The sequence below is a fragment of the Echeneis naucrates genome, chromosome 11 (genome assembly GCF_900963305.1).
Source record: "Echeneis naucrates chromosome 11, fEcheNa1.1, whole genome shotgun sequence".
In the NCBI taxonomy this organism is placed as follows: Eukaryota; Metazoa; Chordata; class Actinopteri; order Carangiformes; family Echeneidae; genus Echeneis; species Echeneis naucrates.
The window spans coordinates 10,527,950-10,555,551 of record NC_042521.1 but is presented as its reverse complement, the minus strand read 5'-3'; the positions used below and the strand labels follow the sequence as shown (position 1 = coordinate 10,555,551).

At 39.7% G+C, this 27,602-nt stretch overlaps 1 protein-coding gene across 1 annotated transcript in view; it reads right to left on the bottom strand.

Moving 5' to 3' along the window:
• Positions 1-27,602, bottom strand: part of gabbr2 (gamma-aminobutyric acid (GABA) B receptor, 2) — a 143,765-nt gene that overhangs the window by 96,847 nt on the left and 19,316 nt on the right. Inside the window, exon 2 of the mRNA XM_029514678.1 lies at positions 6,651-6,788. Coding sequence (XP_029370538.1) covers positions 6,651-6,788 — 138 coding nt within the window. The remainder of the gene's footprint in view (positions 1-6,650; positions 6,789-27,602) is intronic.

Below are 27,602 nucleotides of genomic sequence, written 5' to 3'. Positions count from 1 at the left end.
ACTAACTTTCTCCTCTCTTCTATGTCTCTCTCTCTTTGAAAGGGAGTTGATGTTTCAGATATTAGTGAGCTGTGTCAGACAGTTAAACTGCCCTTTATCGATCCTCTAAGCTTCACTCTTTCCAAGCAGCCGTTATGGTTTTAATGGCTTGTAATGGAGCCGAGTCCTCGTTGATGTCCAATTGCTCAGCGAGTCCGCCCTTGTTTTTGATATCGATACAAAGGATCCTCCTGATGCTGGCCTCAGAGAAACCAGTTTCCGGCAAATACTTCTGGGTCGATCAGCTACCTAGTCCCATGGTTCTAAAATGTCCATATATTGTGGGAAGAAAAATCAGAGACAGAGTTGAGGATGACAGAAGACTTTAAAGGTTTGGTAAATCTCACTGTTAAATAGCACATGGTACTCTGAATTTATCATAGGAGGTTTTTTGTTCAAAGCTTTATTTTCATCTAGACGCTAAAAGCTGTATACAGCAAACTAGCTCTTCAAAGTGACCTATAGAGTGAATATCAGAGACTACAAACTCCAAACGAGAAAGGAGAGAAAGTATAAGGGAACCAGGATTTTGGGGAACAAAAAAAAAAAAAAAAAGATATCTTACGGTTGTACTACAGAAACATCAAAAACAAGATGTGTCCAGTTTCTTTATTGTTGCTGGTGGCTGGCAGCTCTCACACCATCATTAGTAGTGTGAGTATGACACACTGATTTTCTTTTTACTCTACTTACCCTCTTTCAGAAAACTACTGGGGAATGATAGCAGTCGAATCCAAGGGAGGAAATTCAGCATGTATTCATCTTGTATTCCTTTTGAATGAGTCTCATAGACCTTTGTGTCAAAGATGTGTCAGAGGTAAAAAGAAAGAATTGTTCCTACTTCCTCAGGACGAACAAAAACAAAGACGTACCGTCAAAGAGCTTGGTGTCATTGAGTGCCACATAATGAATGAACTAGAATGTTTATTCATTATATGACACCAACACTTACATCCCATTAACGTGTTGTATTCAACAAACGTTGCTAATTAGCTAATTACCGTGTTTTCTATCAAATGGTGTGCATTCAGCACTTGGAATAGTGTGAGCTGAGTTTTATATACATGATGATGCATTCAACAAGTGCAAGCAGCATTCATGATGATAAAAAAAAAATAAATTAATTTGATTCATGCCAAGTAATTAATATTTTCTTCAACCTCTGACATTTACTTTTCCTTTGGCAATAGAAAAGAGGGAAATTGTGAAAGATTCAATCAGAAAACATTGGAATTAAGGTTTCCATTTTTGTCTTTGAATTAGCTTTGCTTTAATAAATGTCAACATTTGCCTTGTACAACTTCATCAGCAGGCTGTCTCAGAAATGTGGACTGTAATTTACAACCCGTTGAAAGGATGTTGAGTCATCCTACCACAAAATTTCCAAACAGTACCCCCTTGTATACAGATTACATGAGAGAAGCAATTCTCTGCCCCCCTAAAATGTAGCAGTGAACGTTTCATCAGAGTTGGAGTGGTTAAGACAGAGGTTTTGCCTAGAAACTATGAGAGATAATCAGGCCTTGCTGGGGGGAGTTGACTTCAGAAATTAAGCCAGAAAACTTAACCCTGCACATGGTAATAAACACACACGATTGGTTTGGGCAAGTCAAAAGGCTTTAGTTTCTAAAAGTTTATAAATCCTTCTGTTGCCAAGTGGGCAAAACCAACACGCACTCTACACTTAACACAAACAAAAATGAAGCTGGACTTTGCTCATAATGCTGATACATGATGATAATCTATTGTGATGCTCACACTATCCCTGCCCTGCACTCTGAGATTTTTGCCTAAACTTTGGAAGTCATGAAATATTGATACGGTACACAGGAGGATTTGACGTAAGTAAGGCAGAATACTGCAGTGCTAGGCATCACATGTTTTATTGAAGCATCCAGTGTAGCACTCAGGGAGAGTGAGAGAAAGAAAATGGGGTAAAATACAACCCTAAAGAATTGGAGGCGTCCCCTGTGGCCCCCCCCCCCCCCCCAAAAAAAAAAAAAAAAAAAGAGAGGGAGAATGCTGCACTGGGAAGAGCCAAGGATGCAGCTTCCTTGCCCCTAAATTGCCTGGTTTAATGAGGCTTTGACAATCAATATAGCAAGTGGAAAAGAAAAATGGGCTTCATATACAGGTAAATATTAGCTTTGTGCCCAGGCCATGATGAAATACCTAAGAGTTGGCATCAGATTTTCCCTCCACCTAAATATTGGCTTAATTATTCAGTGTTTTTATTTATTTTTTTATTTATTGAAGTTTACAAACAAGAGTAAAAAAAAAAAATGCTTGTTGTAAAAATATTGACTGACAAGTGCTATGCATGAAACAGCTAAGTAGAGTGCTGAGAGGAAGATGTATTTTCACCAACCAACTCCAGAAGTTACCATCACCCTGATTACATCAGGATTATTCTGTTGGCTTTCGGATTATTACAGATAATAAATTCTGTGATAACAAAAAATAAATAAATAAATAAAAGCTCATCACACATTTCATGATTTTGAAGCCTCAAGCTATAAGTCTTGTACATATCCATACTGACTTCTCGCTCTTAAAAACACACACAATCACCATAGCAGCAACAAACTTGAAGAAACAGAGCTGAAGCTTTCAACCCATGTCTTGAAATGTCTGCAAATGAGCATAATAAAAGACTGTCCCAAAAGCCATAAATTGATGCCAGGTAAAGTTTACAATTGCTTTTAGCAGCTATGAACAAAATTTTAGCATGATTACAAACAATACTGGACATGATCAATGCAAGTGCACTTCAACAAATTATCTTTTGAAGGAGTAGCACTAGTGTGCTGTGACCTCTTCAAAATTACAACAGGCAAATACACGCATAATTTATCATTAGACACTTGATACAGCTGAAAATCAACACTGCTACCACTGATAGCCCAAATTGACGGGTGAGAATGGGGCCAGCAACTGATGGGAAGTTGGGTTGGGACTATTTTCTGGCACACCAAAGAGTCATTTACAGAAAAAAACACTGCTGCTGTGAGGGAAAAGGCCTTTTGTAAGTTTAGAAAACAGGGTAAAGAGAGTGCATCATGTTGGCTCATTACAAATACCTGTGCCAACAAGTATTTAACAAGCTCGCCAAATGCTTACTGGAATTATGTAATGTCGTGGTGAGAACAACACAAGATTAATCACACACCAAGATGGCTGCCAAGACAATGCCTCAACATTCATTGTCTTTCTGGGGGAAAAAAAAAAAAGAAAAAAAAAACAAGCAATCAATCACTGATAAAAGCTCACATCCACAGCTGTGTCTTGATCTATTACTACTGAATTTCAAGTTATGCCATTACAATCGCTCCTGTCTATTTATTTTTCCATCATTTCTTCAATCCACTCCTCACCATCTGTCCATTGGCCCGAGCAACATTCTTATCCACCATTTTAATTTGCTTTGGCAGTCATTTTTGCACATGTATAGTGCGGCATTACAAAAAGTGACTGTAGCTACAGAGCCGAGTAGAACCCCTCAGGCAAGTAGGTGGACAAATGAACCACAACAGAAGCATCATAAGACAGAATCAGCATTGGAAAGAGTGAGAATGAATAAATCCTTACATACAGTACATTAAGAGCTTAATTCTCCACTGCTGGTGAAATCACTATGGCCTGCCATCTGTGCACACTGGTGTGTGCGAGTGTGTGCATGTTCGCAAGCGTGTGTGTGTGTGTGTGTGTGTGTGTGTGTGTGTGCGCGCGCACACATGGACAGTCTATATTACAGTATGTGAAATACTATCTTGTGATTTACTATATGTGCTATCCATCTCTGCATTGTACCATTTTACTCTGGCTGTGAAGTCAATGGCCTGCTTTGAATTAGGTACAATCAACACATCAGAGTGTTAGTAATGATAGAACTGTAATACATAAATAGCAAAGTCATTTTTATTAATAGGATTCTCAAACGCACCTTTCAAAATTGTACTGACTTGTATTTTGAAGGACAGTTAATTCACTGAAATTATATTTTTAAATGTGATTATTTTATAGTAAAGTTTAGTTTTAGAATTATATTTGCTTTAAATTATTAAAATCCCAGTTTGTGTTCCTGTCAAGCCTCTGTTAAAGTCCAAAAGCTGGTAAGGCTGCTGAGAAGTAGCCCAGTGACTCTTCTGCTTACACGTCCCTCACCTTGATACAAGTAGATCAGCCCACAATTAGTGCTAATAGTATTTGCATGTAGTTCTTGTCAGTCATTATTCCACCTACAAGGATTAAAACAATTATTGATAGTTTGTTTTTAATACAAAAATACAACTGTTCTAAATCCGCCTCTGCTTTAAGTACAAGCATGTACGTTAAGTGTGTGCATGCAGTGTAATGAACGGGTATGCAGTGGGAGTTTATTTTAGTTGAGCGTTTCAAAGCTGACTTCATTAGGCATCAACATTGAAACTGATTGAAAGCTATTTTTATGGGCGTATGATTAAGCTTTTTCCAGGAGTGGTTGTTCTCTCAGCTATCTCAACTGTAGATGGTATCTGCCAGTTCCCTGTTTTGATGTGGAAATGATGAGCTTGGCCCATAAAAAAAAAAAAAATAAAAAAATCACCATGGAAAAATCTCTATCTCCTTCCACACCAAGTACAATCCTGCAGACAGGATGCCAGGGCTGGGTAATAAATATGCAGGGTGACAGAATTCACAGTTATAAAAACTGATTCCTGCTGACATGGCAGGCTAAACATTGTGACGTGCTGAATTCAAAACTTTCAGTCATCTTTCCTTTCCCCTGTACCTTTCAGTTCAGGGAGCACTTTTTCTTAAAGATAAACACTTCATCCTAGCTTGCAGCAGTTGATAAATACTCTCCATCACAAGTTCTCAAAAAAGAACATTGTCAGTCTGTCATTAAGACACTTAAGCATGAAAACACTTTGACACATGTATACACACCTGTGTGTATGTTCTCAAACATATCCACACAAGTACTGTAAATGATAATTGGTGGACTGGAACAAAGTGCAAGAACCAGTTTGATATGTACATGTTAACTACTCAGAAAGTAGTTTCTTTAATTGATTTATACTCCAAAGAAAAGGTAAAAGCTGTCTTTTCGCAATATTGTTGCTAACCTAAAAACAAAAATGTAACAGCATTCATGCACATTTAAACATATTTTTATAGACATTAGCTCTTTAATAGGCTAAATAATTATGTTCCATGTGACACTACAAAGCTTATGGGCATCTGATTCAAAAAGTCATGAGTCTCCACAATGTGCTAAATAGTGAGTAGGCATGTCACGCAAACAAAAACCTAATATGAGGTTGATGCCGCAACTCTGAAAATGTGGCAGTACTTGTCTTTCTACAGCTCTACAGCTGCTGAGTGTCCTTGCAACTACACATTTTCTAGCCTGAATAAAGACATCCAGGTATTTGTGGCAACAGAAGTCAGATTTCCTTCAACAGTGACATGCCCAGACTTGCTGTCTGGTATTCATGCAGTATCACAAAGCATATCAGACCAGCATCAATTTGTTAGTGTTGGTCTATATATTGTATTGTAAAAAGGTCTGGTTGCCAAAGTGCTCTGAGGAGCACACTGTTCCAGGTCCAGTGTTCTGCAGAGCTGAGGACTGCCACTTCTCACAGGTAATTATTGCATACAGTAGCAAGCCAATAAAGAGAGAGAGGAGCATTTGCACGCACACATCTACATCCCCAAACCCAAAGACTAAAGAGGACTTAAAATTCAACTATGACTTGAATCTGTCTGAGAGTCACAGAAAGTAAGTGACCGGAAAAACAAAAAATACTCCTTTCATTTCCTTATTCTGCTGATCTCTCTACTCACAAGTGACCCTGGCAAGACAGTGAGCAAAAAGGAACATGAAAAACAGCAGAGCAAAGTGATTGCAAAAGGAAGAAATATACCCTATAATGTGACATTCAGTTTAAAATGCAGCCTCTTGAATTATGCTCTCTCTCCCAAACACAAGTTTCACTCCTACATTATCTTTGCCTGATAACCTTTGTGGCGCTTTGGAGGAAATCAATTGTACTGTCTGGAAGGGAGCATTTCCCTTTTTGTTACTGCAGTACAGTACATCGTCAAAGAAACTGTAAGAAATAACTCAAGAGGTCAAAGGTATGCCAGATGCAAGAATGTGACTGTCCAGTTAGGGCATTAAACACCACTCAAAGCTCTAATAAGTTAATGGGAATGATAACATTTAGAAAGCAAGAATCTTTGAATGGTAAAACCTATTATCTATTTGAAATGTATTAAATGAATAATTCATACCTAATTCATGTTGGCTGACCTGATAATCAAAACTTGTATTAGCTCATATGAATGACAAAACACTCTGAAAAACCTATTTTCAGTGCCCCCCAGTGCTGCATAACAAGGTGGTTCAAATACCAGAACCTTTTGGGATAGTATAAGCAGCAAAATCTACTTTTCTTGTAGTAACGCAGGGAAATTGAGAAGCCTCGGAAGATGTATACCTGCAGTTAGCATATCTATTCTACTTGATTCTACAAAGTGATTTGGCACAATCCAGTGTTTTCCAACATTATTAAATACATTTGAGATGCATTTTAGTGTGACACAATCAGCACATCTCCTACCTGCACCAGATTCCAACCTTCCAAGGACTCTGCAATGATGGAGGTCACAGAGGGGCAGACACCGCCGAAGATCATCAGGTGTTTGGGACCATAGCATATGGCATCAAAGAAGGCCCTGAGCCCCTTGGCGTTGTCACACTGCAGACAGAGTTATGGTCAGGGTGGAAGGGAGAGCAGGGATGATGAAAGAGACAGAAAGAGGAGAGAAAGGGGACATTTTCATTAGTGACTATTGCAAAAACAGTGAGCGAAGAGCAAGTGCAAAGTAATGCAAAGAGCTAGTTCAAAAAGTTGGTTGATAAGAAAGAATAGGCTAGGAACAAAGAAGATATGGAGGGAAAAGTTATTGGCATTCACATAAAAAGATAAAGGTATACCCTGCCAATTTTGGGCTTTACGTGTAGTTGGGACACAAAAGAAAACCTTAATGCCGATCCAGACTTTATGTTCCTCTGCAAAAACTCCAGCTTATAGAGAAATATTACTTCTTTTTTTTCCATTTATGTCAGGAGTTTCAAAACCTGTTTAATAGTTTGATGAGGACAATACTTGATATGCTGAACTGTGAACTGGTCAATAAATCTCAATATCAATTGAACAAGGAAATACTGCTGTGCTCACAAGGTCACTGATGAATACACAGAAATAGTATACTGACAAGTATCACTTAATGGTAATGTATACAGATAAAACAATCTGACATTCAACCATCACTGAACTTGTTCCACTCTCTCAGCTTCGTGGCACATACTAACATAATTGCAGCCTTTTGTGTGTGTCTATCTTGAAATCATGATGTAAAACAATGTAGCTCACGAGCTGCAGAAGCGGGCCCCCACTCTGATCCAGTGCTGCAGAATGCAGCCATTTCACATCACTATGGCAACCGGAGGAAAAGAGCATGTGAAAATGAGAGAGAGAGAAGAGAGGAAAAAAAACTGTGTTTCTATTGATTGCTACATGAGCTGGTTTTGCCTGTGATTCCCTGATATCCACAGTTTGCAATGATATTCCTATCAGCAGTAAACACGTCTTTATAACCTCTCAATTCACGATGTGTTCCTGTGTGTGGCTGACAGAGAGATGAACTGACTGACTGAATGGCAGGTGGTGTGTGCATGTGTGTTTGTGTGCATCCGCCTTCTGACATAGTCAATCTCATCTGGAGAGTCATTTGACCTTGTTAGCCATCAGCCGGCAACTGAATGAGATTTCCCACTGAACAGCAGCACAGCAAGTCCTCCAGAGTGTAGATTGAAAAATTGTAAATCAAATGTGGTGGATTGAGACTCCTCGCTACACATATGGGGCTGTATGTTGTGATCTGTTGGTAACTTTATTGAGAGCATGGCAGGCATTATGACTGGGGAGTGACAAGTTTACATCCTGCTTTAGTCTTGCCTGTTACATTGAGAAGACAACAATATGGTGCTGTGAATTCATTCAGTGCACAAGTTGAGAGCGAGAACACAAACTGTTACAGTTGTCTCCCTGCATTTCACTCACACAGTCAGGTTTAATCATGTGCTAAGATTGAAGTCATCAGAATCTTTTTGTGTGAATGCCTCTCAATTTTTAAAGTAGTAGACCAATTACTGGTGAAAACATGGTTTCCCCCTGTGCACACAGAGTCACACTGTAGAGAAGAATGTATGCTGTAGTGCTAGTCAAAAATAGACTAGATTGCGGATATGCCTCAGGTGAAATGAGAGGGAAAAGATGTGATTAGACACAGTGGGGATTCCTTATCCTGGCCACAACGCTGAATAAAACAGCAGGCTATTAAGGGAGATATCCCATTTGCATACTCTTATCATTCATTTCTCTCCAGCTGGCCATAATAAGGTGGGTTGGTAGGATTGCAACTCTCAATTGGTTACCATGCAACAGAAAATAAATGTGGGCAACTAAACTTGTCAGTATGAGTAAAATAGAGCTTTTTGATACTGCAGGTTTAAGATGATTTATTATGGTGAGTGACAGTTTGTGTAAGTGTAAGAATGGTTATGTTCCTCACATGCTCTTCAGCAAATAAAACTCCTTTACAGCATTTAAAACCCAACAACAGTCAGTCTACATTTGTGTGTGTGTGTGTGTGTGTGTGTGTGTGTGTGTGTGTGTGTGTGTGTGTGTGTGTGTGTGTGTGAGATCAGTTTGCTGGTCATTGTGGCCACAACAGATGAATAAATTCAGATTCAGTCTTCAAAACAGGTTTGTGTTATGCTTCCAAAAGAAAAAGGGTGAAAACTCAATGAACTGCTGATAAAATTCTTGATGAGCTAATTATTTTGGTCAATGAAATTGAATAAATAATGAAAGAGTCCCATCCCATTTGGTTTTGTATTCTAGATTCTACTCGGTTTACAATCACACAAAGTAAAGAGCAGCAGCAAATGGCAAAAATGACGGATTGAAAGACTTTTTTACATTTTTCTTTGATAAATGACTTTGGGGATTTATCATCTCTAAATCCTAATAATATAGGGCAAAGAAATAACCAGAATAAAGCAAGCCAAAAAAGAAAAGAAAGCAAAGCAAGTTTCAAGTTAAAAATAAAGAAATGATAGACTGTTTTCTCTATTTCTGTTCATTAACCCCCCCCACGTCATTCTGCCCCTCTTAATTTTGCAAGACACACATGCACACTCTGTGACACACACTGTTGTGACTGCTCACAGAACCTTGACTGGTCTGTTGTCAAGCCAACGTGTGACTATCCACACTTTGTGCACAAGATGAGGGAGGAATCTGTGTCAGTGCCAGTATAATGATGGCTATATTTAGCCTCTCATTAGGTAGTACAACTACTCAGACATTAATCAATACTTATTCTGCTATGGAGACGCTCTATAGCTTAATGCCAGATAGGCAAAGCCAGGAAGAAGGCAGGAGAGCATAATGGGACCAAAGAGTAAAGGGACAGGGAGATAGGAAAGGTGACAGGAGAATGGGGGAGAAACGAGCAGAGAGGGAGAAAGAGGAGAGTGGAGAGGTATTAGCCCGACATTAACCGTGCTCTAATGAAAGTTGAGTCAACCAGTATTATAAACCTGCCCTCCATTATAACCCCACAATGGAGTAATTCATGACCATGGGATTGATTTGGTGGCTCTCTAGTACATTTTATTATCAAATCCACTGACTATTTTGACTATATTCCAAATCTTTCCATCACCTTATGGCATTTCCTTCCAGTATGCAAGCCTTTCCCTTTCTCCTCCCTTTTCTCTGCCTTTCACTCATCTCTATTTCATAACCACATTTAATGGTACTTGGACATTTATTTTTCAAGGATTCTTAATCAGTTTCTGAGGGGTTTTGGTGAAGACTGTACCTTCTAGTCTATTTTTTTTTTAATTTGTGAGAATTGTGCTCTAAACAGATACTGATATCTCTGTAAAGCTGTTACAATAAGAAATACATGGCAGCACTGAACTACAAAGTGGAGCAGCAAGAAATACCACATCACTTTATATCCCTCTTATGCAGTTTGAAATCTAAATCCTGGCACTCAGAGGCCATTTGGAGCCGATCGATGGAGTTAACGCCCAGAGTAATTGGTTTGACCGCTTTGTGAGTGTGAGGGTGGGACTGGTGGTTGGTGGGTGAGGGCTGATGGTGGAACAATGTTGTGCTTCACTCATTGACTTTAGAAATGTATATTAAATTTTAAAACTTTACTTGTTACAATATTCAGGATATTAATGTTTTTTTTTTTTGTAGCTCAATGTCTCCCTGACATTTCACTCCACTGAGTTTGCACCACCTCCAACCATTTTAAGAATATTACTGATGGGACATCTGGCCAAGGAGGAGTTATTTTCAAATGGTCCTCATTCTATTGTCTCCATTACATTTCCTTCACTCTGACCTTTACTCAAAGCATTTTCAGATTCATTCTTATCGATTTAGCATTACATGATGGCATTAGCCTACTGTTATTGTGCTACTTATAAATCACACTCAGTCAGGCTTAATGTGAGGAAACAGATGTCCTGGAATGAATGAATGAATGAATGAATGACCTAGTATTTAATGGGATATGTTGCATATATTTAATGGTCAGTATGCACAGAAGCAAGTAGAAAGCAAGATTGTAAAACATCAAATACTGTGAGAAAATTTTGAGGCATGGTGTCCCTCAAGTTTGACAGGCGGGATATATTTTCTTTTTTATTGAAAAGGGTTAAACTGTACATAAGACAAGGCCTTGTCTTGCCAAGTCTTTTGCCAAAACCGAAAAGATACTGAATATCTTTTCTGTAGGGAACCTGAAATCCTGTCCTTAACCCGTCAGTGTAGGCTTCTAAATCCAAATCCTCCATCTCACCCCCTGAATGTACAATGACCCAGTGGAAACCACTAGTGTTTGCGATGTGTGTACTGTATGCGTGAGTGCATTTGAGTGTGCGATATTGTGACAAGAACAAGAGCTGATAAGAGCACCAGGCTGGAGCTAACCATGATGAAATGCCTTGTTAGCGCGGCAAACAGAGGCAGCTGCACCTGTCCCTTGTCTAATGGCAAATTACTGCACCCAAATCAGCAACCTGAGGCCCAACACCCCACACACACGCACACACACGTGTGTGCATGTCTGTGTGTGTGTGGAAGAGGGATTTCAAAAGAGAGAAATAGGGAGGGAAGAGCCTGATCTAATGTCAGAACCAATCTGCTCTTCAAACACTACATTTATTCATGACAAGGCCAACAGCACAGGTGATTACCGAGAACAAAATGTACAAGAATCCCATCACATAATGTGTGTCTTTATAGGTTATAATAAGATGTTCACACACTGTCGGCTGAGATGTGATGCAATTTACCAAAAAAAAAAAAAAAAAACCCAACAAAAAACAAACAAAAATCTGTGACCGTATTGCAGCTTTAACTACGTGTGAATCGGATGTATTCAACAACATAACATTTCTTCTTTCAACCCAATAAACACAATTTATTGTTAACTTTCACTCCTGGTTTCATTTATTTTAAAATAATTTTCCAGACTTAAGCCAGCAGATTTTACTTACAATGTTTTACTAAGGATACTGACATAACAAGAATATTTATATTGGGAAAGCCCAAAACACAGAGGGGGGACAAATAAGAGCACAAACACAGAGAAACACACACACTACTGGAAAGGAGAATTCATTGAGAATTGAAAAATTTGTCTATAAAAACATCCCTATTCATAATATGCCTCTACAAATGCAAACATGAGAAACAATAAATAACAATATACAACTAAAACTATGAACATTTGTTACCATAAACCCTTCAAATTATACACACTACAATGTTATTAATACCCATTTTTGCACAAAGAACAGAAACAGCACTGTAAATGTTGCTGTTGCCTTTCAGGGCACATGTGTTCATCCCTCCTGCCTTTGTGCTGCCGAGCTCCCTGATGTGTTGAGCAGTGCAGCAAAATTGCAGCAGCTGCAAAAAACTGGTCTTTTCTACAGTAACAACTACATCTGCCTCCTGCATGCAATCCTCATTGAATTACTTCCACATCTCCAAGCCAGCAGAGGAAATGCAAGTCAGACTGAAGCCAGCAATTGTTAAAACATATGCTTGGCATAATAAAGCCCTATAGAGTTAGCAGGGTGCTGCCAACAGGTCAGATCTAAAGGAGATTATCTATTTCCCCATGTACAAACCTAACTAATCCTCTAAACTCCGTCATGGCTGTCAATACAAACTACTCTCAGAAGAGAAGTAACAAGGTTGAGTCTTTTGTATGTGAACCAGTCTGCAGCAAACTTCTACAATTTCGGTGTAAAGGATAAAGTTTCTTTGATTATTGTAATAGTATATCAATAAAAAAAAACTGATAAAGAAGGCTCCCTTGAGTTCAGAGAAGTCATTCATCAGTCAATTTAGCGCAACACTCCACACCGCTGACTTACCTCCCCCACATCAATGGCAGCCTTTTTACTTTCTACCACCCCTACACACACACAGACATAAGATCTTCAAGAAGCTAGAGCCATTTGTTCCCGATCAATGAGCCTCTTGTGAGGTCCACAAGGGTGTAACATATAACCCACCGTGGCTTTTCTCTTTCTAAACGACCAGGAAGACATGGCTGACAGGTAATTTACAGACTTAGGGAACCAGTGTAAAAAGCAATAGTGAGGTATGTTGAAGAGAGCAATAATAGCAAGAGAAGGGGATGGAGAAAAGAAGAGGATGACACTGAATTGTGAATGCAACAAGCATCAAGTCTCCTTGTGGTAACATTTAGACAGTGGGCCCCAGTGTATCCAAAGAGAGTACACACTGAGTGAAAGTGGATGAAGTCAAATTGAGAGCAGACTAGAGTGAGAGAGTTGGGTTTTTCTTTTTTTGTTTTTGTTTGTTTTGTTTTTTCCACGTCCTCTTCACACTGTACTGTACAAAAACCCGTGGAACCCACCACTTATCTTGGGAGAGACTGGCCTTTAAAATTCACTGCAGACAGACTGGGACGCTTAAATTGATGGCTGTTTGCCCTCCATCGCCTCTTCTCTCCCTTTGCAGTTTGGCTCTTATTATTGAACTCAATCTATCTCTCTTTCTAGAGAGCTTAGATGGCCACCAGGATAACTATAATAGCACACTGAAAGGCTCTTTGGTAATTTCAAGTCTTTTTCACTCTTCTTCACTTTTACCACCACAAAAAAAAAAAAAAAAAAAAATCCAGCCATCCAGCAGCAAACACATTGCACCTTTATTAGCAATCTGTGCTGTGTGAGAAGCAGACGCTGTCTTAAGGGCTGACAACAGCTGGAACATGTTGCAGGAACCAGTGAGGGGGACAAACCAAAGTTTAATCCCACTGAAATGAGCCAATCCATCCCCAAGGAGACAGTAGAAACAGAGGAGAGGAAAAGAAAGGATAGGAATGTGGAAACAATCAATTTTACTTATTCAATCAAAAAGAAATGTTAGAGTTACCTTTTTTTTTTCACGTCCTGGCATTTTATTAATTTGACATTTTCTGTTTAGGAGGGGTACTTTTGCCTAAACTGAAACCAACTAGTGGGTCAACCGTTTGATCAAAGTCATTTTCACACAGAACAGTACTGGTTTCATATTTGCATTGTTCCCAGATAAATAATATATCAACTCTGATAATTTGGGAATTTTCTTGTTCATCCCAGGAAACAGTGAGTACAACAATACCTATCACAGTTTCTGACTGTATTGAGTGTGAACAGAAATGAAACAGAAAAGTCATTTGCAGTTAAATTCACTTTGGAGATAGTTGAAAATATTCTGCAGTTTTCCCACTTAAGCTGCACCATAGCGCAAAAAACTCAATGGACATTCACAGCTCAGTGTCCAGAGTTTGAGTTCTTCCTGAATGATACCTCTGGCTATTTTCATACATTCCCAGCAGAATTTGAACACAAGGGTTCAATATATATGTCATGTATTTGTGAATTATTTAATAAAGGTTTTAGAAACCACAGAGGTACCATACACAGCTGGTCTACCTGCTAACTAGTAAGAGATGAAGACTGAGAGAAAGGGGGTGTGGACAGACAGTGGGAAGAAGAAAAAGAGATGGAGAGCCCTTTATCAAGTTAATTGTTTCTTGGTCTGCAACTCTCTCTCCCATGGATGAATCCAGTAAATCAGAGCAGAGGAGAAAGGAAGCGGAAGGAAAAGGAGGGTGATTCTAAGTAATTGTACATGCGTAAATAAGTCCAGCATTGCAATCAGACTCAGTCTGGTGGTATTTGGGTTAGGTCTAAGTTTAGGCCAAATGAGAAACTTTTCTGAAAGTCTGTTAGCAATTCTTCCTCATTCTTCTTCATTTGGTAGTCATGATATCTGCTGCTACAAACAGCATCACAGCCAAATTTGGTTCAAGACAGTCTTCACTTTATGTTTTATTTCTGTTTTATCATTGACAGCACAACCCCTAATGCAGTGGTTCTTAAATGGGGTTACGTGTACCCCAGGGGGTACTTGAGGACATTCCAGGGGGTATGTGATATTTTTTTTAATATATGTTAAAAATAGCAATCAATTCAAAAGCCCTTAAAAATGGTTTATGGCTATTTAGCTGAGTACCCCTGAACTGTTAGGGGGTACTCAGCTGAAAAATTCATTTACAGGGGGGTACTTCACTGAAAAAAGGTTGTGAACCGCTGCCCTAATGAACTCAAAATGAGAAGTTGCTCTGCTTCAAAGTACTTGTTAGATTATATTAAACTTTTCCTGAAATGAAGCACAGACTAAGAAGTAAATAAGACAACACACACACACCTTCATATACTTACTCATTTGGGGACTTGAAAGGTTTACTGACAACTGCATGAAAGTTTTATCCCAATTCCTCTCTTTTTTCTTAACCCCTTCTTTCTCACTAAGAACAAGTGTCAAGTTCACTTAATTTAGGCTCATATGTGGTTTAAAAAACATGAAGAAATATTTAAGTAGTATACTTAAGAGTCCCAAAAGAGTTTCAATGGGATCAGCCAGCTATTTAAAGAAGATAGATATTTGTGACATACAGGGTAATGTGTTGAACAGGTTCAGGCTAAATGCAATAGATTCTGGGGGTCTTGTCATCACTGAAGTTCCCATGCAAAAACTGGAGAGATAGGTTGCTGGTTTCCTATTTTTCTAGCCTTTATACAGGGCTAAGCTAACAGCTGCAGGCTCAAGCCTTATGTCCAATGAACGATGATAGTGGTATTGAAGTTTTTATTAAAAGAAAGCAAGAAAGGAAACTTCTCCTGTAAGAACATTTCCTGTAGATTTTATCTTGTGCTATTTTGTTCCTATATAGTTATTTTACATTAGAAAAATAAGTAGTTGGTTGTAACAGTTTGAGTATCGTTACTTCATTATTTTTGGTTCGACATTAACATTACTATCTGTGCATGGCATTTCAAGTGAATTGTATTGTAAAGCTAGGAAATTTAACCCACTTGCTAACTGTATTCTGTACTCCATTTGCTAACGATTTAGTGCAGGGCACATTTCATTAGTCATTCCCTGTCTCTTTAAAACCCCCATCATTCCCTTGGGGTGCCGGTCATAGACAGAATACTCTCCTCACGAGCAGGAGGCTACAAGGTCTTCATCAGCAAAGCTGGTTCAGATCCAACTGCTGTCATTTGCTGCATGTCACTCCCCATTTCCTGTCACTTTTCAAGCTGTCCTTCCCAGAAAGGCCAAAAAATAGATTGCATCAGTCTTTTTTCTGTTATAGATGTACAGACCATGCTAGGTAACATCATAAAGGATACTTTTCTCATAAGTCCAGAGTGACAGCAGAGAGCAGTTTTCAAAAGGCTAAGTAAGACTCTCTGTGACACGATGCATACGTGATGATGGGGGGGTTTAAAAAAAAAAAAAAAAAAAAAAAAAAAAAAAAAGAGTAGGAACGACCTGTGATTGCATGCTTTGTTTTGCTCTGACCTAATGGGTCATCTTCTTCGGCATGATTGTTTCATTAATTTCTAACATTAAACACATAATGAGAATTCATTTTAGATTCGGTTTCAGTTTGACATTGTCTTTTGTTACAACACTTTTCCCCACAATTATAGTCATGTTTTCATGTATGTTTAGATGACTTTGCCAGCAATCCAGTGTATGATTGCTTATCTAATAACAGCCATTTTAAGTAGAAATAGGTAGATATTGCAAATGATATTTAATCTGGTCTGAAAGGACAAACACTTGTGGATTACTTATCCTCCTCAAAGTTACAGGGACCATCTATTGACACCTTTGTAACAAGCAGAGAGTGCAGCACCTGTCTTTAGTAAAGGTATAGTGGGCTGTGGAGGTCTGTGAGTATACCATGTAAGATAGAGCAAAGCACAGTCTGCAGCCTAGTGATTCCTCTGTCCATGCATATCAATCTTGTTATGGCAGAACACCACCTCCCAGGAATCCTGGGTCCCTCTTTCAATCTCCAAACCTTCGCCCTTCTTTCTGCATCCACAAGTTCTTTCTCCATTTCACCAAAGTGGTTAATTCTTTCCCTCTTAATCTCCTGCAACACAGTTACTTGCACCCCTCTTTCTCTCACTTACCCACCACTATTGTTTTCTGCCCTCCCACTTCCTATCCTTCTTTCATCCCTACAGCCTCTCTATTACTCTCCATTTTTCACTCATCCCTCAGGTCCATGAGGTTTAAAGTTATTAATGGTCATGGCTGTAAGTATTGCATCATTAACTCATCTTCTCTGAATGTTAACTTTGCATTTTTCAGTTAAATCTAAATAATTTCTTAGTAAATCACCTAACCAAATTTTTCAAGTAAACTGATAACAAGGCAAGCAAATGTGCATATCAATCATTAACATTAACTGAAAATGTATTCAGTAGTCACTGACAGGAGAGCAGAGGGATTGTGGAATGGCCTATAAAGGTAAATGGATAAATACATCCAAATGACACGTGAAGTATGCATGAAGGATGAGTAATCCACAATAATGTTTAACATTGACTAAAATGATGCCCAAACTAAACTGAACTGTGGGACAGATCCAGATTCAGTAATTACTTATTTTTTTTCCACATTTAAGATTTCATATGTTGATTTAAGATATTTGAAATATTTGAAACATGTTACTACACACACACACACACACACATATATATATATATATATATATATATATATATATATATATATATATAAAAAACCATGAAAAAAATTATTGACTTTCAATAGAACAGCAATACATCAGCACATTCAACAGTCTATTGGCATGAGTTATAATTAAGTTTCAGAGGCCTGGTATTTTCGTTACTTTAGTACGGATTAAATGTTAAATTGTGCTTGCCATTCACTACCACCAGAACACGTGCACTCATTCCCACAAACACATGCAAGCACACACCTACAATACGCACGACATACGACATTCATCACCCAGTATATATTTAACCAGACTGGGGTCCATGCCAACAGTGTGCACAAACAATCATCAATCACTGAGACCTACAAGAATGGGAAGTCACACATGGACACATGAACACACACACATGCAGCATCTGACCAGGCGGTCAACTGTTATCTCACAATAGCTCATTTCTGAACTAAGACCCCACTCTAGTTGATGGCATTGACTATGAGTGGTTGTTGTTTATAAGGAATCACTTATTGACTGGTCTGCATTGAGGTGACTGAAACACACAGAAATATGAAAAGAATTTCTCTGCCCCTGTCGCCCTATCTTCTTTTCTCTTGCCTTACAATGTGACAGCAAAGCAGGAATGTGGAATGTGACAGCCCGAACAATCGGACAATACTGTCTCGTTTGAGAAACTGACGTACCACACTGTGTTGCCATAGCTACTGAGAAAGAGAGAGAGAGAGAGAAAGTAAATGTGTGAGTATGTGTGTATGGAGAGGGGGCGCAGGGGGAGAAGGGGCTAGACTGCAAAGGAAATTAATTTGTGTACAAGGCCATGTCACAAAGAAAATTGCATTCTTCCCGTAGATGGGGACAGAAGGAGAAGCCATTCTGAATCCACTATTTGTGTGGATAAAAGTGAATGTCTGTCTGCATGTGTGCGCGCGCATGTGTCTTTAGCCTCCCAGATGCCATCTCAGTGGATTGCGGGCTGAAGTGTTGCAGGATGTCACAAAGCTCTTCATTACAGAAGCTTTTAAATAAAACAGACTGAAACGCTTAAAATAAGATGAAGCCCATGAAGAAGGGTATCTACACTAATGCAAAGTAGAGAGACAAATGAAGGAAAGAAAAATCTGCATGTACTGCGTGCACACAAAACTCCTACCAGGCAGGAAAGAACATACGTAAGCACACATTTTGCATACATCTCCCTGACACAGAGGGAGAGAGAAAGATTTTTCTCTTTTTGTGGCATGACAAGTCGTCTGAATTCCACGGCTCTCTAAATGGGTCATGCAGCCTTTTCAGAGTTCCACTCCTCCCCACGCTGCATCAAAAATGCATAAATCCCTGCACATTCTCCCTGCTAGCGGCTTCCCAGGCTGGCTAAAGCACATCTTTAGTGATTCTAATCCCATCAAAGGTGGTTCTGCTGGTATGTAAACACAACATGGGATAAAAATTCCTTCTCTGGCAGTTGCATTGCGACTGTTCCTTATTTTCCGAGGATCTTCATGAAGTTATAATGCAGCAATCCACTTACTGAATAGGTGCTACTTATGATGGAAGGTTTTGCTGCATACAGAAATCAGGCCAATATTTGGCTGAATTTTGATTAAAATAAAAGCAAGTTGAGCATTTTGTGTTCCAGCAATGTAGCCATGGACTGGATGGTGATGCTATCTTTAAAGATACACTCCATTCAGATAAGTTGAATGGGAGAAGTACAAAGTGAAGGCAGGTGAGATAAGCCCTGGGATGTACCTTCACAATGGAAGCACAATCTAGAGATGGTGTTTTACACCTTGTTGGTAGAGCTGTAGTGGGAGATCGTCTTACAAGCGTTTCATAAATAAGATGTCTTTCTCTAAGGCATAAATTAGTGATACTGAAACCTACACAACAAAATAACTTGGTGCTTGAATAGCCCCAGATTTAATTAATAAGAATCATGTTAAAACAATAGACAGAAATGTAATCTTTTGGGCACGAGGCTGATATGCTTAATGTCAACCCAAACGTCGCTCTCTTCCACTCTGTGTATTGAGTTCATCCACAGATGAATTATTGAGTAGATCACAATTATAGTCTTCCTTTGTTGCATCCCAAATCTCTGACCACAGAACAAACCCCAGGGACCTCTAGTGACAGTCACCACCAGTAAGTCTTTGTGACTGCATCACCTATCACACCTGTCACGCTCCTGTTTGTGTGGTGCGGTGGGTGGGTCTTTGGATGCCTGTTTATATGTCTGAATTATTTTAAAGAGAGCAAAAATCCCATGCAAGGAAACCACATTAAAAAAAGATCAGGATGCAATCATAACATGCTGCTAATCTATGAAAACATTTTATTTCTAATGCTCCTCAATGTTTGCCATTTCTTCGACCAACAGGCAAAGCTACTCTGCCTGCCATGAAGTTTATATTGTAATAATCCTGATTTTTTTTTTTTTTTTAGCTAAAATGAAACAAGTTCTTTCTTTTATCAGAGTAAATTAAGACTAGGTTCAAACTCCAGGTAAAAGACTTACTTAACCATTCTACCCTTTCATTCCTGCACGTCAAGAGAAAAATCCTGACTTCTCCATACATGCTCACCAGTTAAGTTGATATTTATATTTAAGATAAACTAGACCCAAAAAAAACTTCCTGTCAAAAGTTTGGATGAAAGTTTGGAGAATTTTTTGGGGAAGAAGAAAACTTTATTTTGCTGCTGTCCTCTGAGAATGCCTGTCAGGATGTCAAAAATGTAATATTAATGAAGACCACAAACGCTGTCAATAAACACAGACTATAAGAGGCCAGTCTTAAAGACAGGCCTTAAGCCAGTATTGAATTCCCCTCATAAATAAAACAAATAGTGTTGGGCACCTTCACTCTCTCAACTATGAAAGTCTGCAATGCTGTATACGAGGGAGGGAGAAAAGATGGTGGTGTGCATATATGAGGAGAAGTAGGAAAGAGGGAAACATACATTTTTTTCCTGATGTATCACTGATGGAGAGTCAGCCCACACAAAGTGTGGCTGCTGCCCTCTGTGTAGAACACAACATGAGAACGTCACAGCCCATGCTCACACATTCTCAGTCTCCCCAGAAGCCCTTCGTCCTAAAACAGAGGCTTAAAATACAGCTACCAAACTATTGTATTCAGTCATATTTCTATCACTGAACAAGGATTTTCATCATTGGTAAAGGCAAGAGCTTTATTCATGTTTCTTTGAGGACTGTCTTTCTAAACATATTCATCTAAACTTGAAAGAATCAAAGAATTCAGCATCTGCAAAGACTAAATTGCTATAGCAGACTTTCAATATTCAGATTTTGCTTCTTGCAATCACAAACACCATTAAAGTAGAATGTCTCCATTCCTCATTCTGGACTTTGTCTTACAATTTACCAGCATGGGCTGTGGATAGACTTAAGCAAAATTTCCACACTATAATCTTGACTGGGTAATTTTCATTTCTAAGCTTAATCTAGGCAACATGGCGAGGTGGTGGTTAGCGCTGTCGCGTCACAGGTTCAGTTCCCGGCCTGGGAAGTTTACATGTTCTCCCCATGTCTGCGTGGGTTTCCTCCCACCATCCAAAGACATGCATGTCTAGGTTAACTGGTGACTTTAAATCTTCCATAGGTCTGAAGGTGAGCATGGGTGGCTGTTTGTCTCTGATGGACTGGCAAACTGGCCAGGATGTACCTCACCCTCACCAGGACCGTTGGCTGAGATTGGCTCCAGCAACCCCTATAACCCGGGAACGGAAAAGCAGTAGAAGATGGATGGATGGATGAAAGCTTATTCTACAGTCCAGAAGTGATATTCAAAATTGAATTACCATCTTAAGTTTTTTCTTTCATTTTGCCAATACCAATCAGCAGTCAGTAATATATCTCATTTGTTATCTGTCTTGTCACAAGACTTTTGTGATTACTATCCATCTGTACAAGTGCCTCAGTCTAAATCATGCTCATCATCATTCCTGTGTCACTGTCTTTCATGGATGCAGCAGGTATCTGGTGCCTACAGAGTGACAACTCCCACTCCATGTGCTTTGGCTTGTGTACATGTGTGTATTGGAAATGTACTACTGTTTACTCAAGTGAGACAATCCGGAAATCCACAACAGCGACTGCCGAAGGGTTCTCTCTTAATTGCCCCCACCACAAGTAGGCCAAAGCAGTTCATCTCAAATTGACAAAACAAAAGACACACACAAACCATAAGCACACTACTGCTGGCGGCCAGGGTTCTTACATCTCCACTTAATCCTCCGATGGCTTCAGAGCTACTATTTAAAGATGTGTTTAAAAGCCTCTGGCAAATATAATGAGCCAAAGTGACATGCCGTATAAACAAGGGCTATAGTACGTAGATAAACAAGAATAACCATTATGCGATGAAAATAATGAACCAAAAAATGCTTAAGAGAAAAGAGAAAGAAAAGAAGATAGGACAGGAAGCAACGCTAAATAAAAACATGTTCTTCTGCCCATCTGATTGTCTGGCTTGCCTACACTTTATTTAGTGTATGTATGTGTTCCCCTCTCCGACAGGTAGTAATAAATAAAATAACAGGGGAGCAAGATGAACTACTTTCTCTGTGAACTCATCAGGCAGACGTTGGCATGCACCATTGCCTCTAAAATTGCTGCATCTGTGCCCCCATCCTTGTGAATACTGTTGTCACCGACAGCTGACTGTGAGAAAGCACATGCCAGGTGTGACTGTATTTTCAGCTATATTGTGGAGCACAGAAGAATGGCTGAATAGTTAAAATAGAAAGCTGCTGCATTTTTTCCTAAACAGGCTATAGCATGTGAAACAAATCTGTTCTTACAAAACTGCTCCAGTTTTTTCAAATTTAGCCAGAGAACTGAATTCTTTGTGGTGTCTGGCGGTGAAAATGGATCCTGCGATTGATAAACTTGAAAGGAGAATGTTTAAGTTCAGATTGACTTTTAAAACAATTGCTACATTTAAACCCTGCTTTTCTAGCTTAAAGCAACTGGAAAAAAGCAGCTCACATAAATAAAACCGGAAAGAATGAGCAATGTAAGTGCAAAAAGAATCACAGGAAATAACTACCGGAGAGGTACGATGTTAAATCCAGGCTGCTGTGATGGCAAGGGGTGTGACTCTGGAGGTTCTTTCATGTGTTTGATACATCTCCTGGAGGATGGCAATGCCCCAGGGGAACACACCCGGCCGGAAGGCCTTTGATGAGGCACCACCACTGGCTGTGATCAGATAAAACTGCTCCCCTCTCATTCACTGCCCCTGGATATGACGCTATAACTGTGAGTGTGAGAAGGAGCTGGGATTTCAGTGCTACAGCTGAGCTTTGATACTGCATTTCAGGAATTTTTATGAAGTAGATAAGGATCCAGCAAAATGTGCAAGAAAATAACTCTTATTTTGGATCCTGTAAGTGCAGCTGAATTAACTGTATCACAATTTTTTCAAGCACAGTCACAACACGGTGATTGCACCTGGTGTTACACCTTTCCATCAAATCTTCAAATTAATTTACAAGCAGGTGCTCTAAATGAGGACTGACAGCATTACGATGACAGTGTAAACTCTTTACACCTAATTTGGGTTCTCCAGGGTACAAGTGTAGTGGCAGCACATTACTGATTCATACAGAAGCAGAGAAATCCTTCAGAATGTGCTTTCCATCAGAAGAGCCTGTACGAAGGCGGGATGGAGGGACAGAAATAAGGAGTATATGGGGAAAAAGATGAAGTGAGTTCAGGAATGACAAAGACTGAGCTAGTAAGTGAGACACAAATTGCAGAAGGAAGCATGACAGATAGAAAAGAGGTAGAGAAAATGTGAATAGGAACAACAAAAGCAGAAGAGTGAGAAAACAATCAAGGGAGGATGTTGAAAAGTTCCATGACTGCTGTGATGAGGTGGTTAGAAGGCAGCACGTGGGCAGATTCATGGGAGAGAAGAATGCAGAGGGAACTGCTTCATAAATCTCTTGCTCACTCGCACTCTATGACTCTCCCATCTTATCCACAGAGATGCAGATTGAACATGAGACTGTTCTCTTTCCATGTCTCCACACTGGCGCACATAGCCACAAACCGCGGGTAGATAATGATGGGGGAGGTCATTAGGGAAAACAAGGGGAACCATGCCGGTGTTTGAATGCAATGTGAATCAGTTGCTTTTGCAGGAGGAGGAGTCATGTCAATCACTGATGAACAAACCAGCCCCTTACTTAGTCTCTTTCATCATTTCCAATGATGGGATACAAAGCAGGTTGGCGAAGGCACTGATGATCTGACCATGTCCTCTAATAACCACACATGAGTTCACCCCCCACCCCATTGGATGTGTCTGCATGTCTCCACTGGTCATTAAGGAAATGGGTTGTTCACTCACATCAAGCTCGGTCAGCCTGCAGCATGTTTCCATGGCAACAGAGAACCTGTTGAAGGGGTTAACTGCATCATTGGTGTACATGTGACCATTTCTGCAGTTTTAAAATGGTCCCCCGCCTAAAAGTACGCATGTGTGTGCATGTTATCAGTGTCTATGTTTTCTGAAACAACAGGCACTGTCTACATTTTTTTCGTGTGTGTAAGAGGCTGACGAGGGGGAGAGGAAGAACATGAATGGGAATGAATGAGCGCAAAATCGTTGAATGCTATTGTCTCCATGGTTGCAGAAGTTCAATATATTTTTAAATGAACCAATTCATCATAAATCTGTGTTGAGTGTGTGTCACAGTCTCCCACTGAGCTTGTTGCAAATAACCAGAAAGGTTTCAAATGCTAGGTGGAACTTCAATTAGATGCATGACTGTCATAATGCAGCCCACTCCACAGACGTACTTGTGTGTGTGTGCGTGCGTGCGTGTGTGTGCGTGTGTGTAACATGAACTCTTAGTCTAAAGATACTTCTCTCTCTGAAAATGTGTGTACATATGCTTAAATGCCTCCTATTTGTTATGTTAATGTGATTCAGTTAATTAGCATTAGACAATCAGATGATGCACATAAACTGCCAACACAGCACACAAGCTCCATTTCTGGTTCACTGAATATGCACGTTTTCTAGCCTCCTTCAGTGCTCCGTGGTGTCACTAAGGCTGGCCTCAGTGAAGAGCAAAGTCAGCCACAGGCACTTCTGTACAATCTATCTGACCCAACCATGCACATAGAGGGGGGCTGCTGGGAGAGGCTGTTTAATACGTCTTCATAACTTACAGAGTTGAGGTGTTTTGGCAGGGACTGATTATCTGTGTTTTAAAAATGGGCTGCTGATAGCAGTAGGAGAAATAGCTGATAGTACCTGTGATGTAAATTCACAGAGTCATCTACAGTATAGGACTATATGCTGCTGGTTCACAAAAGTGGCCCAAACTTATTCAGCCTTTATTTAGGTCTTGTGTGTCAAGCAAATGTACACTGCACTTACACAGTACACCTGCACGCACAACTTGAAGTATTGGCATCAATAGCATTTTCTTTTTTCACAGAAGGGAGTGTTACACAGCCTACACACATAGCTACAGAAAAAGATCCTTCTGATTCACATCCAAACGCTGCTCAATCTATACAGCAACTATGTAATTGTTCCCATTGATTGATCTTGTCATCAAAATGTTCAGCAGGACTGATGTCACCTGTCAGTTCTGTTTTCTCAGCTTGATCACAACTTTAGGGTGCATAAGATGACACAAATACCTTGTAGGCCTTGAATTACAGCCCAGAAAAAAATATACATGTTCTACAATTCAGATCTACAAAGGCAGATCAACCTTAATATTATGACAGCAGGAAATGTATGTGGTGAACGTAAAAGAATTGTAGTAACTTGAGATGCACAAAACCTTAACTAAGATAAATGGATAATTGGCCTATCTGCGCACATGTTAGCAGGTTTGTGGCTGTGGTTTATGTCAGCTCTGATTTCCTTACACCCTACCAACTCTCACTGGTCTTTGCCTCCACTCCCTCTCTCAATCCCCCTGCTTCCTGCCTGCTGTCTCTCTGTTGTCACAACACACTGAAGTCTACATGAACAATCAGCATTTTCAGAAAATACGATGAGAGGATGCCTGATGCATGCCGAGGTAAACACTAGGCATCAGACACTTTACTATCTTAAATATAATAGCTGCATGGAGGAAACACATTAAAGGATGATTCCAATCGCCAGACTAAATGTAATTTCCACCAAAGCTATGCACTAAAGGCATTTGGTTTTCACTTGTCTAATCAAATCAGAAATGCTGTGCCTTGTTAAGGGCATGTACTCTGCTGTGCAGATTGTTAGGTATATATAATAACTGGCAAACATTTCCCATTCTTTTGTACTACTTGTCCGAGCAGCCTTTTTGTGGCTTTGTCACAACCAACTTCCTACACTGCTCGTGAAACAGGATGTTTTATCAGGCAGAGCCAGTGGGGACTTGTACTGTCTGCCCTCTGATCTGTGTTCCCATCAGTTGGGCCAAGCTGCTGGACTAATGGGCATCTGGGCAGATATAAAAATGTTGTGCTCTACAGTTCCCTGCTAATTTAATGAGAAAACACTAGCTCCCCATGCTCCTCCTGACAGAGGAGGCTGGGAGAAAAACATTGTGGGGCGAAGAGGAGAAACAGGGGAGCATTAATTAGAGAGTAAAGAACAGAAAATGTAGAGAGGAGGGAGACAGAATGGAGAGGTGATGGAGAAGATGAATATACTGTAACTCAGATAAGAAGAGCTAAAAACAGAAAAGTGACGCAAGAGAGCATGTGAGAAGCAACATCCTACTACACGGCCACCAAATAACTAAACTTTGTTCATATTTAAAAATGAAAGAACAAGATGATATTATATCCTATTCTCTTTGCTCATTATTATATACAATGGCAAACCAATTGTTTTTGTGCAACCAGCGGACACAACTACAATTCTTAAAAAAAATAAAATAAAAAAATGCTCCCTCTGTCTGGTCTGAAATCGGACTATCTTCTCCTGGCTAAGTTAGTCAAACAAAGAAGTTGATGAATAAACTAGAGCTGGGACTCTCAGCCCAGGAGAGAGCCATGCATCACTGCTATGAAATGCTATGAAATGTTAAATGGCCTGGAGAAGAAGCCTATAAAAGCAGCAGCAGCCGCCACAGCAGCAGCACTTGGAAGAGGAGAGAAGAAGAGGGAGCTGGCTGCGTTTGCTCTTCCTCTCCTCGGCACAAGTGTCAGCTGTGCTCCCCATCTTTTTAGCCACTGGTGTGGAACGGGGCCCGGACTGTTGGGGATTTGAGCAACGTGGGCAAGGACCGCGTGAGAGTGTGTGTAGGTGGGCAGGGTTTGAGAATGTGTGTGTGCTACAACTACATCTTCAGCTGCCAGCGAGGGGCCCTTCCGGCTGGTTTCAGTTGTATGTAAGATCTTTTAAATACTGTATACTGTGTATTTCTCCTTTTTACACTTTTTAAACTCAGGAGAGAGCTTTGTTTTTTGGGCCTCTCTCTTTCACCAACTTTTCTTTCTCCCTCTGTGTGTGTACTAACTGAGTGAATGAAACTTAAGATTACTAGGAAAAAAATACACTTGTCTTCTTCCTGATAACCGTCATGGTTAAACGCTGCTGGAGAATGTCTACCGTCTTTCATCCAGAAACAGACACACAGTCCAGCATGTACACAAAATTCACACAAAGATACACAACAGTAGACAGTGAGCAAATTTTCAGTACAGGCACTTTCAAAATCACACACTTTAGTAGTAATCCAAACATTTCCTCCTCTTAGCCCTGCAGGTTGAACACAATGTATTAGCCATGCTTCAAACAACCATGCTGAAGACAGATAGGGAAGAAATCAGAGATTTCTATTATTCATGTTCACATGCATGCCACAATTTGTGCATCCAGCACATTGCATGGGAAGAGAAAATATATTGTATGTTCTTTAAAAACACACACGTGTTTAGATGAAAGAAGAAAAGTGAAGACACTGCCATATATATACAGGGTATTATTATTTGACAGGAAATATAGAGGAGAAGCCCAATTAGACATTGGCACTGCTACAGGTTATAAAGATTGTGTGTGCATGTTTTTAATGCACATGGATCCAAGTATTCCATTTAATGTGAGTCAAAGTTAAGGAAAAGAAAAACAAGAGAACAAAGGGATTAAAAAAAATGATGCAAAGGGGCGAGAGCAAAACACAAGAGATGCTATATTTACGCTGTACTGCACGCAAGCACTGCTAGCCAGGCAGAAGACTGAGCTTTGAATCAGAGCTATAAATAAAATGTACCACTACTGTACTTATGGCAGTTGTGAGCCAAATGAATAGGTTTGACCAGGCAAGACAAATAGGCCTGTCAAGAA